The sequence below is a fragment of the Podarcis raffonei genome, chromosome 17, assembly GCF_027172205.1.
Source record: "Podarcis raffonei isolate rPodRaf1 chromosome 17, rPodRaf1.pri, whole genome shotgun sequence".
NCBI classification, from domain to species: domain Eukaryota; kingdom Metazoa; phylum Chordata; class Lepidosauria; order Squamata; family Lacertidae; genus Podarcis; species Podarcis raffonei.
In genome coordinates, this window is record NC_070618.1 from 8482053 (window position 1) to 8494504 (window position 12452).

General features: G+C 43.2%; 1 protein-coding gene across 1 annotated transcript; it reads left to right on the forward strand.

The window, feature by feature from the left end:
• Nucleotides 1-5395: 5395 nt before the first annotated feature.
• SPINK2 (serine peptidase inhibitor Kazal type 2) lies at nt 5396-11902 on the forward strand. The gene is made up of 4 exons (XM_053370934.1): nt 5396-5542; nt 7377-7417; nt 8806-8915; nt 11647-11902. Exons 1-4 carry the CDS (start codon nt 5482-5484, stop codon nt 11693-11695), a joined length of 261 nt encoding a protein of 86 aa, XP_053226909.1. The 5' UTR covers nt 5396-5481; the 3' UTR covers nt 11696-11902.
• The last annotated feature ends 550 nt before the right edge of the window (nt 11903-12452 follow it).

Below are 12452 nucleotides of genomic sequence, written 5' to 3' on the forward strand. Positions count from 1 at the left end.
TGCAGTTTGTTGTTGTTGTTTAGTCGTTTAGTCGTGTCCGACTCTTCGTGACCCCCTGGACCAGAGCACGCCAGGCACTCCTGTCTTCCACTGCCTCCTGCAGTTTGGTCAAACTCATGTTCGTAGCTTCGAGAACACTGTCCAACCATCTCGTCCTCTGTCGTCCCCTTCTCCTTGTGCCCTCCATCTTTCCCAACATCAGGGTCTTTTCCAGGGAGTCTTCTCTTCTCATGAGGTGGCCAAAGTATTGGAGCCTCAGCTTCACAATCTGTCCTTCCAGTGAGAGCTCAGGGCTGATTTCCTTCAGAATGGATAGGTTTGATCTTCTTGCAGTCCATGGGACTCTCAAGAGTCTCCTCCAGCACCATAATTCAAAAGCATCAATTCTTTGGCGATCAGCCTTCTTTAAGGTCCAGCTCTCACTTCCATACATCACTACTGGGAAAACCAGAGCTTTAACTATACGGACCTTTGTTGGCAAGGTGATGTCTCTGCTTTTTAAGATGCTGTCTAGGTTTGTCATCGCCTTTCTCCCAAGGAGCAGGCATCTTTTAATTTCGTGACTGCTGTCACCATCTGCAGTGATCTAAGATAGACTACCTTAGAGAAATGACTCAGAGTCGCCCGTGGATCCGAGTTTGGGAATTTTCTTAACAAACTAGATTGAATCGGGGGATGGTCTGTGCCTACAGATCTGTGTTCAGAATCTGGCGACAATCCGGGTCGTTTTGTCTCGGCCTTTTAGATAAGATCAAGTGTGTGTCAAGTGTAGTACACGAATATGCTATAGTATCTAGTCTGGGAGTTACTGAGCCTACAGCTAAGAGAATGATATTTCTAGTTTGAGAATTCCCTGGATGAATAATCTAAGGAAAGCAGCACTGTACCTAAAGGATCCCTTGCTCCACCATGCAAAATCAGTCTGGCCAAAGTGATGCAGGCTGCATGTCTCCTTTCTTTTAACAACAACAACCTGTCCCTTTGCTTCCTCTAGTTTGTTCCAGGTTAGAATATCATTCTCATACCAGCATTTTTTTTAAACGCTGATGTGCCCTCTAGTGGCCAACATTATGTTTTGGCGTTTGAAGCCAAACGCCACTGGCGGTTTAAAATAAAACGATAAATAATCAACTGTGCTTTAACTGTATCCCAAAATGTCATGATCAGGTATCAAATTTTGGGATACTGTTAAAGCATTGTTGGTCTGCCTCACCATGCCAAGAGTAAAATATATGTTTGACAGCGAAGCTTATGCTTTTCAATAATCTCACTGGGGTGGAACAACATGTTATGATGCAAACATAGGCCTCATTCACATGTTCATCTTCCAATGTGATATATTCCAGCATATGTATGTGATATATTCCAGCAATGCTTGCTCTGCACTCCATGCAGAAGAAACAGGTGCACAAAAGAATACAGAATAAAAACCAGAAATTGCAACATTCAGAAAGTAGGGCAAGAACATTTCTGGCTCCTTGGGCGCTTTGCTGCTACCCTGAAAGTTCCTATTCTTCAACAAAGGAATTTCAAGGGGAAATTGCAACATGAAATTGCTGAAGTAGAACTTGTCAGGAAGTCTATTTCGCTTCTTTAGGCAAAGATGGAGACAATGGTGTCCTGTATGCCAAATCCTATGGTTGTGAATAGTAACTTTGCTTATCTTAGGGTCAAACTGCTATTTAAGGTAAACGTGACTTTCTAAAAATGTGCTTAAATGGGCCATACAGACCCTATTCTGAAAGCTGTCGTTTTCTTGCCAAAAAACAGCTCCTATTCCCACCCCCAACCCTGTGCCAGTTACTGCAAATAAGTCCCTTTAGGATCAAAGAGATTTGGGATCAAAAAGAGCTGACATGAGGGGATTTTAAGCTGAAAACTGATGTGGAATCCCAGCCCACATAGAGAACCCCATGTAGACCAGAGCCTCGGGGTTGTATTTTCTTCAAGATTAAAAGAGGCCCATTTAAATGCACTCTTTATGAAGCATATTTATCCTGGCATGTAGTTTGGCCCTTAAGCTTTACATTGAATTGTTGCAAACTGTACTTTTTGAATTTCCTGGTCATTTGGTCAAGCTCTTTAAAAAACCTTTCCTATATGCCAGCCAGGATAATACTTCGTGCATTTGATGAACAGGACTCTAGTTTGTGAAAGCTCACATCACAGTAAATCCCTTAGCTGTTGCTGCTGCTTTTATTGTTGTTATCATTATATCATTATCATTATATTTGTACCTCGCCCCCAACATCTGACTGGGTTGCACCCGCCACTCTGGGCGGCATTTTGATAAATGATTTGGATTCTTTTTACGTTTAAACAGAAACAAAACTGCCTTTATGTAGGACTGGAAGTCTACGTTTGCTGAGATTAAAGGCCCAAAGAACTAAAATATCTGCAAGGCATTCCCTGATGACTTTTTACAAAGAGGCTTTGTTTGACTCTGGGATGAATGGCTTATTGGAAGGTGGACAATGAGCATCCTGGACCATTTTAGCACATAGATAAGAGCTGGAACACAATACAAGTTAATTTTCTAGCTAGTGATGTAAAGCTACAGGGTATATCAGACATATCAGGAACAGTATTTCTATCTCTTTTTTTCTGCAGACAATGTGTTTAAATAAGAAACAAATCTTACATGGACACAGACTGTAAGATTCTCAAGACTGGAAATTCCAAATAAGTTCATTTTCTGCTGGAAGTACTTGTACCAATAAGCATGTGCCATAATTAAGTCAACCAGTTCTTCGATGCTTTTTTAATATATTTTGTAATATATTTTAATAAAGTTGTATCTGAATAAATCCTCAGATAGGGAGGAGATAACAACAGGCACACCTGAGACTCAATTCATGCACATTCCTAACAGCTTTTACAGGATTTATACAGTAAGGAACCTGCCCCTTCGGTCCAGTGCAATTTTCAGCACAGCAAAACTGCACATGTGCTAGTAATCTGAATGATTTCAGTGAACAAGAGCTACATCGGCATCAGCTTGGCACTGTCCCTTGTTCCACTAAACTCCTTTCTATGCAGTTCCAAATAAGTGCTGCTACGCAATTCATTCCCATGCCCCAATAAAGCCCAAAATAGTGTCAGTTGAGGCAAAACTACTTTGCATGGCGGTTACAGGATCTGATTTTCAGATGGAAACTCCGCTGAGACCAATATGCTCTTTGCCTATATTGGCTCATGTGGAAGCAAGCAGCTGACCAGAGCCAATATTGAGGACCCTTTTAGTCTTGGTGAAAAATGTGTTACCAGCCATAGAGAGCTACGGCTGTCAAATAGCTGAGACAGGATTCCCCTCTGGTGTTATTCTTCCCTCGAATGCTTCACAGTTTTGTGCTTACTCAACTGGTGCTAGGAAGTTTTGTTTTTTTTAACGTTCTTGTGTTACATGTGTATACATTGTCATATTACATTACATGGTGTATTATAATATAAATTTCAACATGTATACAAAGTTTATATACAAACTTTATATACCTAAAGAAAAAAGACAAAAAGACAAAAAAACTATTCCAAAATCATATATGTACCAACACTACAGACTTCCTGTCAACCACGTTGTATATTCCTTTTTTACAAATGAATGTACTCTTATTATTGTATATTTCTTTACATTTTATCTAATACATTCCCATATCAATATGTACCCTTAATCTTATTTCTCAACTCAATTTCTCTCCAACGTCAATCAAATGCTAGCATAGATAGTGAACCTTTACTGTATTTCTGAACATATATCTTATATCTATCCCTGGTGCTAGGAAGTTAACGGAGCCAGTTGGCCTATCGAAGGGATTCATAGAATCATAGAATTGTAGCGTTGGAAAGGGATCCGAGGGTCATCTAGTCCAGCCCCCTGCAATGCAGGAATTTCAACTAGAGCATCCATGACAGATGGTTGGCCATCCAACCTTTGCTGCAGACCTCCAAGGAAGGAGAGTCCACCACCTCCAAGAGAGCAACCATTCCACTGTCAAACACTTCTTACTGTCAGAAAGTTCCTCCTAGTGTAACTTGTAACTCAAATCCATTACAGTGGTACCTCTGGATGCGAACGGGGATCCGTTCCGGAGCCCCGTTCACATCCTGAAGCGAACGGAACCTGCATCCGCATGTCTGCACATGCGCAAGTCGTAATTCACCACTTCTGTGCATGCGCGTGACATCATTTTGAGCGTCTGCGCATGCGCGAGTGGCGAAACCCAGAAGTAACACGCTCCGTTACGTCCGGGTCGCCGCAGAGTGCAACCCGAAAATGCTTAACCTGAAGCTACTTCAATCTGAGATACGACTGTAGTTCCAGTCCAGTCCTACACTGCAGACCAGGAGAAGACAACCTAGCTCCATCTTCCATGTGACAGCCCTTGAGATATTTGAAGACGGCTAGCTTATCTCTTCTCAGTCTCTTCCAGAAAAAAATATACCCAGCCCTAATATGTACTTCCCTAACATGGGTCTCTGAACATCTTCTGTGTTACTGCCATGGATTCTGTTATGTAAGGCTGTGTACGCATTAAACCGCTTTGAGGTGCTTTGCAATAGGAAATAAAATTAGTAATTTTTTAGAGTTTATTCCAGCTCCGGTGCGCTCCCAATTGCTAGTGTTCGAAGCCACAATCCAAACGTATCCTGCAGTTTTTGATAAATATTGCTGATACTGATCCACTGGGAAGATAAATCTATATAGTCACCTTTATTCAACGAGTAGAAGTTGTGACAACTATTGAAACATAGGAACGGGTAGCTTGTAGATTGTGTGTAGGCATATTTAAAAAGCATTTATATATTTAAAAGGTTATAAATAAATGTGTATGTGTTAGAATAATATTTTCATTTATATTTGTATTAGTCAAATATGTATATAATTATAGGGGGTGTTGTGGTTTTTTTAAAAAATGCACGTATTACTTTTTTTTCCTTGATCTTGTTTAACTGAAATATTTTCATTTTTTAAAAAAAGGTAACGGGTAACTTATAGATTGTGTGTAGGCATATTTGAAAAGCATTTATATATTTAAATAAATGTATACGTCTTAGAATAATATTTTCATTTATATTTGTATTAGACAAGTATGTATACAATTATAATGGAGGGGTGTTGTGTTTTTTTAAAAAAATGCACGTTTTACTTCATTATTATTTTTTCCTTGATCTTGTTTAACTGAAATATTTTATTCATTTAAAAAAAAAAAAGGCGGGAGAGGAACACCTCAGTCCAGCAGCGATCCCTCCGCCGCCGCCGCCACACTCTCCCCTCACGGCCCTTTTGCCAACCGGCCGCCTCAGCGCCCGGGTAGGTCACGTGGGCAGTCAGTTGCTCGAGCGAGCCGAGGGGCGCGAGGCGAGGGGGCGGAGCGGAGGGCGGGGCCTCGCCCTCTCTCGCGCGCGGGCGCTATAGGCGGAGCCGCGAAAGCCCTTGAGGGGGAGGAGCTCCGTGGTCCCTCAGGTCCGTCCGCCGCCGCCGGGATGCGACGGTCGGGCTTCCCGCCGCCGCCGGCGCTGCTGCTGCTGTGGTGGTTCGTGGCAGGTACCCCCGCCGCGAGTGCCCCTCGCCCTCTGCCCCCTTCCCTCCTTCACCTCACATACACACACTCTTGAGGTACTGGGGGCGGGGCGGGGGGGGGAGGAGGAGTGAGGCCGCGTTGCCACGGTAACCAGGGGAGGGTTGGGTTGCCACCTTCTTCAAGCAGCCCCTGCTCCTCTGCACCTTCTGGGAAAGGTCGGGCTTCGGCGCACGTGAGCGAATGGCAACGCTCGCCTCGGCTCGTGCCCCTTCTTGAGAATGGGGGGTTGGGGGTTGGATCCAGAATTGGGGGGGGGGTGTGGATTAGTTTTCTAGATCAGTTGGCAACAGGGCAGGGTCGGATTTAGGTTTGATGAGGCCCTAAGCTGCTGGAGGTAATGTGACTGGTGACTGGGAGTGGCCACCAGGACCACATAACACCTGTCCTGAGAGATCTGCATTGGCTCCCAGTACGTTTCTGAGTGTTGGTGCTGACCCTTAAAGCAATAAACGGCCTCGGTCCAGTATACCTGAAGGAGCATCTCCACCCCCATCGTTCAGCCCGGACACTGAGGTCCAGCGCCGAGGGCCTTCTGGCGGTTCCCTCACTGCGAGAAGTGAGGTTACAGGGAACCAGGCACAGGGCCTTCTCAGTAGTGGCACCCGCCCTGTGGAACGCCCTCCCTTCAGATTTGAAGGAAATAAGCAGCTATCTTCTCTTTAAAAGACATCCGAAGGCAGCCGTGTTTAGGGAAGTTTTTAATATTTAATGCTGTATTGTTTTTAACACTTGATTGGAAGCCGCCCAGAGTGGCTGGGGAAACTCAGCCAGATGGGCGGGGTATAAATATTATTATTATTATTATTAGGCCCTTTATATGTCCAGCTGTCCTTTGTCAACAACAAATTGCTGCTGTTTTTTGTGTTGAATATATGCTATATAGTAATTTATGGACATCATATGTATCTAAAATGGGACGCGGGTGGCACTGTGGGTTAAACTACAGAGCCTAGGACTTGCTGATCAGAAGGTCGGCAGTTCGAATCCCCGTGACGGGGTGAGCTCCCGTTGCTCGGTCCCTGCTCCTGCCCACCTAGCAGTTTGAAAGCACGTCAAAGTGCAAGTAGATAAATAGGTACCGCTCTGGCAGGAAGGTAAATGGCGTTTCCGTGGTTCGTCAGAAGCGGCTTAGTCATGCTGACCACATGACCCGGAAGCTGTACGCTGGCTCCCTTGGCCAGTAAAGTGAGATGAGTGCCGCAACCCCAGAGTCGGCCACGACTGAACCTAATCATCAGGGTCCCTTTACCTTTATGTATCTAAAGCCATTTGCACATAACAAAATATGTATTTTATGAAAGTAATTGTTACAACCAGTCCATGCAGAATGTAGGCACCCTGTATATAGAAATGAGCAAACCAGTGATATTTTAGGGAGCAGGCTAGCAGGCTTACTAGCCTTACATCATAGGAGCCTACACACCACAAAACACCATTGCTGTCTGTAGGTTTCATTTTATTTGTTTTTTTATCTTATATTTTGGAAATGTACATCCAGGTTTTTTTCCCTTTGAATTTTTTGGGGCCCCCCAAGAGAGTGGGGCCCTAAGCTATAGCTTGTTTAGCTTATACGTAAATCCAGCACTGGCTGCGATGCATGTGAGCAAATGGCTCGTGTTACTTCTTGCAAATGGTGGGGTAGTGGATCCAGAATTTGGGGGGGGGGGGTTGGATCAGTTTTCTGGATCAGTTGGCAACAGGGTTTAGGGAAGGGGAGAAGGAGGAGAGAGGTGTGTTCATGGCAGGTGTTGGAATGGCGTGCTGCTCTCATTACCCGTGGCTGCTCTTTTCCCTCAGGACTCCTGTTGATGCCTCCTTCTGGGGAAGGCCTCTCCGAGGTAAGTTTAGGGATAGCGGGGGAAGTGGGGAGTAACAAGAAGGCTCCCATCGGTGTCCCACCATCCCCATCTTCTTGTGTCATCTTCCCCAACCTGCTGCCCTCCAGATGATTTTTGAACAACTCTTCAACTGATGGATGTTATCGTCCGGAACATCTGGAGGGCAGCAGACTGAGGAAGGTTGTTCTAGTCTCTCTCTCTCTCTCTCTCTCTCTCTCTCTCTCTCTCTCTCTCTCTCTCACACACACACACACACACACACACACACACATATGGTGCAGTGGATTTTGTTCAGTCTGCATTCATAAGTGGAACTAATTCACATCCCTCGGCTAAAACATGGATAGGAACGTAAATTATCCTCTGCATTTCACGCTTGTTAATTTTTCAGTACAGTCGCCTGCTCAAAAAACACCCCCAAGTGGGTTTCTTAAAAGGTGTTTTAGGATAAAATATATTTAGAAGTTGAACTATGCACATTGAGAGAAAAATAATATTTAAGTCCATTTTGGGATAAAATAGGTACTTAAATACAGATAACTTAAAACTTGTGCAGGAGTTAAGTTCTGGGGATGGCACATATACGTCAAACCACCTCCTTGGAAGTGCCTCTGTGTGAGCAATCTTTTCTTCTGGACCCAGCATGCTGAACAGGTTGTACCCCACCCCCCAAGGCTCTGGAAGGCTTGTGGGATCTTGCAGGGCCGTACAAGATTTTGCTAGAACCTCCCAGAGCCCAGTAAGCAAGTTTTCTGCACCAGGAAAACCCTCTGCAAAAAGAGCTTTTAAGCTCTCCACCTTCCGCACATTTAATTTGCGTGATTTGAACCACATAAAGTTGAAATTGCGCAAGCTAAATGCATGTAAATTGTAAGTTACCTGTATATCAATATATATGAATTTTTGTATAGCTTTTAAAAACACATTAATGAAGAAACAGAAGGGAACAGACATATGAATTAACACGTACAAAACTGATGCAAATTAGAAAACTGATGCAAGTGATTCAACCACACCGAAGCTCAGCATGCAGTTATGGGTACCACCTAGCTTGTCAGATAGCCCCTTGCCCGCCCCTGCCCCCAGCTGCATGCACGGTGTGGAGTTAGGTTTGCAATAATTGCATTCCTACAAAGTTGTCAAATGTGAATTTAATGGAACTCATGCAATATGTGGATGGAGTTGTGAACTCAACTTTCACCATACCTATCACTCCTCACAGCCACACATTTTTATCATGCTACTTTATCTGTGTAAACTGGTCCTGTGTGTAGGCTTGCTTCATGAAAATTGGGATTTTTGAGACTTGAAGAAATGCTACTCTGAATAAATATTTCAAAAAATACAATTTGAGTAAACATCAGTACTGTAAATCTGTTCATTCTCAGCCCAGATGCGACTTATATTCTCTACCTGGATGCCCAAGGAACTTTAATCCTGTTTGTGGGACTGATGGAGAAACTTACGCAAATGAGTGTATGCTTTGTGCTGCAAACAGGTAACTAGAAACGAACTGATTCTGGCTGCAGAAGTCTTAGGTTTACAGATAGTCAACCCGGGCTTTTAGCTAATTCATACTTTTGAAGCTATTGGTAAGAAGTCTTCAAAACTTTCATACTTGATTAAATGGACCATCTCTTTACGTCAGTATCCTCTCTCCAGAGTTAACCATTCTCTGAGAAGTAGATGGGAAGCTTCAGAAAATCATGGCGCTGAAAGAGACAAAAGACCACTTGGTACATTCCCCTGTGTACATTCCCAGTTCAAAATACACAATTCAAATTATAGTGTTTCAGAAATGGTGTACATGCACTACAGAAGAGATTCGGAGGTCCATTGGAATCTTAACCATCAAGTCAATCCCCACACTGCAGGTGGAAGGAAAGCTTGAAAAACAAACAAGGTGCTTCCAGGTCATTTTAATAGCAAACTTGGTGGCCCTGTGCCAACTAACAGGCAGGGGAGGGGTTTCTGCATACTTGGAAGAATGAATAAGAAGAGCTGCATACATATAACACCATCGTATAGGAATGGAACATGAGGAAAAATTAAATCCTACAGCAGTGAAAAGAGGGATGGGTGATTGGACCTGGAGGATCTCCACTGATTTACAGCACTGCAGTGCTTAGGTTCATGAAGGACTGTTTGTCTTGCAGAACATCAGTTGCAAATTCTCAGCTACCCAGATGGTGAGCGAGGTTAAACTCCTTTCCAACACTGTACCACTTCACCGGAACACCTTGCTGCACAACCCCATGATACACAGTTATAGTGATCAGGTTTCGAGTGATACAAAGTGGAGGGAGGTGACACTCCTCACCTTGACCCTCAGGATGGTGATTTGGTAACAATACAATAAAATACAAATACCTTCATTGGCATTACGAGTTAAAACATTTCAAAACACTAGGATAAATTTAAAAGGGACAGGAGTGAGGCAATCAAGGTACTTGATTGTTCTGCTTCACCCTGTCTGTTCCCTAGAGGGATGATTCATTAAGAACCCTTTCAGGTAAGATGGAGATTAAAAAGGAAGCCAGTGGGGCAGTTACGTCCTTGTCCCTATCCTCTAGGAGGAACCTCATTTGGCTTTTTCTCAGAGCCTTGGGTTGCAGATCCAATATCTTGCTCAGCATCTGTTTGAGGAGTCTGCTGTGCAAAAGGCCGTCCAAAAGAATATGGTCCAGTGAATCTGGTACTCCCTGATGACAGACACACAGGCGGGCTTGATAAGGAATTTGCAAGTATCTACCTGTGGTCACTGCAGAAGGGAAAGCGTTTCGTCTTGCTAGCATAAAAGCTCTTCGTTGGGAAGGAAGTAGTAGGTCTTTGAGCTCCCAAGTCATTAATTTTCTATTCCAAATATGTCAGCCAGTGGATCCAGATGTGGAGTCATCCCAGAGGAAACTTAATTGTGTTCACCTCCATGCCATGGCTTCTAGCTGCAGCATAAGTATGTCTCTGGCCAGAGCAGGCCCACCCATGAAGTGGTACAGAGGGGGGTGTGGCAGAGGGGAGCAACAAGAGGCTGCAGTTCCCGTTTCACCTCATCCTTGTCTCTGGTCCTAATGTCAGAGCAGAGTGTGAGGCTTATAGAACTTAACCTCAGCTACACGTTTGCAGAATGGGCTCTGTAGGAGAACAGGTTCTTTTCTGCCACCTTCGCTGCACTTAAAATGTTCCATCATCTTTCTGCTGTTTCATTTCCTTGAGGTTAGTTGGGTAAGTGAGTTTTTATCCCTCAACATTCCCTTGTTTCCTTATGAGGCCTATAACCTACCACAATAATACCTGGATGAGGATCCTTGCAAAAATGTTTTTTTCTCTTGAGATGGGAGTCTGGCTGTTTCCACACTGGGTACATTCCTTGGAATAGCTAGGGTTTTATTCAATCCCTGTTTATGAAGCATCTACATAATGTTGTAAAACAGTTATTCTCTTTTGTCTCTCCAACCCACCCCCGGTTCTTGGGTCTCTTTTCAGACTTTAGAAAATTGGGCTTGGTTTTGGAAAATGGAAAAGAAGCACTGTCTCCAAGAGGTTTAGATCTCTTTAAGGCTGCTTTCCTTTTTGAAAAAAGACATGCCATTTGATGACTGCAGTGACACATTGGGTCACTGAGCTTATTGCTATGCATTTGCTTTTGTAAACATTATTATTTATTTATTCAATATACGTATTTACTATTTCTCATTAAAATAATACCAACACAGTATACAACGAAACAACTACTTTTTCTGTTAGTGCCATTTTGTCATTGTGGTTGTTAAAAATATATTTTTTTCATTTGTTCTAAAATGCTTTTTCACACATTTTTTATTTAAATATTAATAGCACTTTAAATTTACTTTTTAAAAAGTACACTGCCTTTCCAGTCACCAGATTAGCACACCAAATTGATTTATTTTATTTTTTTGTAAACGAATTGCTTAGTTATAAAACACTTTGTAGCAATTATTGGGTAAAATCTCCTAAGTACAAAGCACTTTACATGCTGATAACTGATTTACAAAATTGGAGAAATTACATGCTCAAAATTGTCCCTTTCCAGCCCAAATGTCTATCATGCACTCTAGTGCAGATGAAATGTAGCAGGAGAAATACACTAAGTGCTGTTCTCCGCCCCCCCCCCTGTACACAAACACACGACAAGTCAATTATGGTTCTATAGGTAGCTTAGTGCAGATGACTAATGCTTTGCCATTCCCTTTATTTGCATTCTCTTACAGAGAACATGAAAAAAGTGTACAAATTGCCTATAAGACATCGTGCTCATGAGATAAGCTTCAAGAAAGAGACCTCTGTAGCCTGCTTAGTAATTGAAACCATATTTTAAAAGTGCCTTCCAACTGCTGCAACAGAAACAAACTCGTTTGCTCTACCCAACTTTTGAATTTGCTTAATACAGGTGTTCTGTTGAACAAACAGGTGTGTGGCTTTGTGTGTGTGTGTGCTGCGATGCAGCCATAAATTACAATCTTTGGAGATTCCACATCTTCTCTTTATTGTGTTCCATGTCCCGGTGATTTTAGCTTCTAGATATAAACATGGGGTGAGTTGCAAGCTGAACACCCAGGAATCACATGGCTACTTCAAGCTGTTGTAGAACATGCAGGTGGGTGGCCGCAGTGGGAAGAGCCCACTTGGGACTGCCAACATCATTTGCTGGTTAAGGGGTTGTTCCTTCTTGAGCAAAGAATGCATGAACTCACAGGGCTTCAGGGAGAGGGAAAGAATGTGTGCTGCTAGCATGGCCTCGTCAGCTGCCAAAGGAAGCGAGGAAGGCCAAGAAGGAATCTTGGGAGGGACTAGCTGTGTCTTGAAAGACAGTCTGAAGGGCAAGTAGTGGTAGTTCTGTAACCCTCTGGTCTGAAGCATTTTTTCCACCCCACTCCCAAGCGTACCCAAACTAAACACATACTGAACATAAATCAATTTACTTGACTTTCATTGTGCCAGCTTAAGTGCAATTCAACATGGGAAGTCTGTGACTTTTTATTTTTATTTTTTAACCTCCTAGGGGGTGGGGAGGAGC

Excerpts from the sequence above, each read along its gene's own strand:
- SPINK2 (XM_053370934.1), top strand. The coding sequence starts at position 5,482 with ATGCGACGGTCGGGCTTCCCGCCGCCGCCGGCGCTGCTGCTGCTGTGG. Across the intron at positions 7,418-8,805 it reads CTGGGGAAGGCCTCTCCGAG|CCCAGATGCGACTTATATTC; the intron begins GTAAGTTTAGGG and ends GTTCATTCTCAG. Across the intron at positions 8,916-11,646 it reads ATGCTTTGTGCTGCAAACAG|AGAACATGAAAAAAGTGTAC; the intron begins GTAACTAGAAAC and ends ATTCTCTTACAG.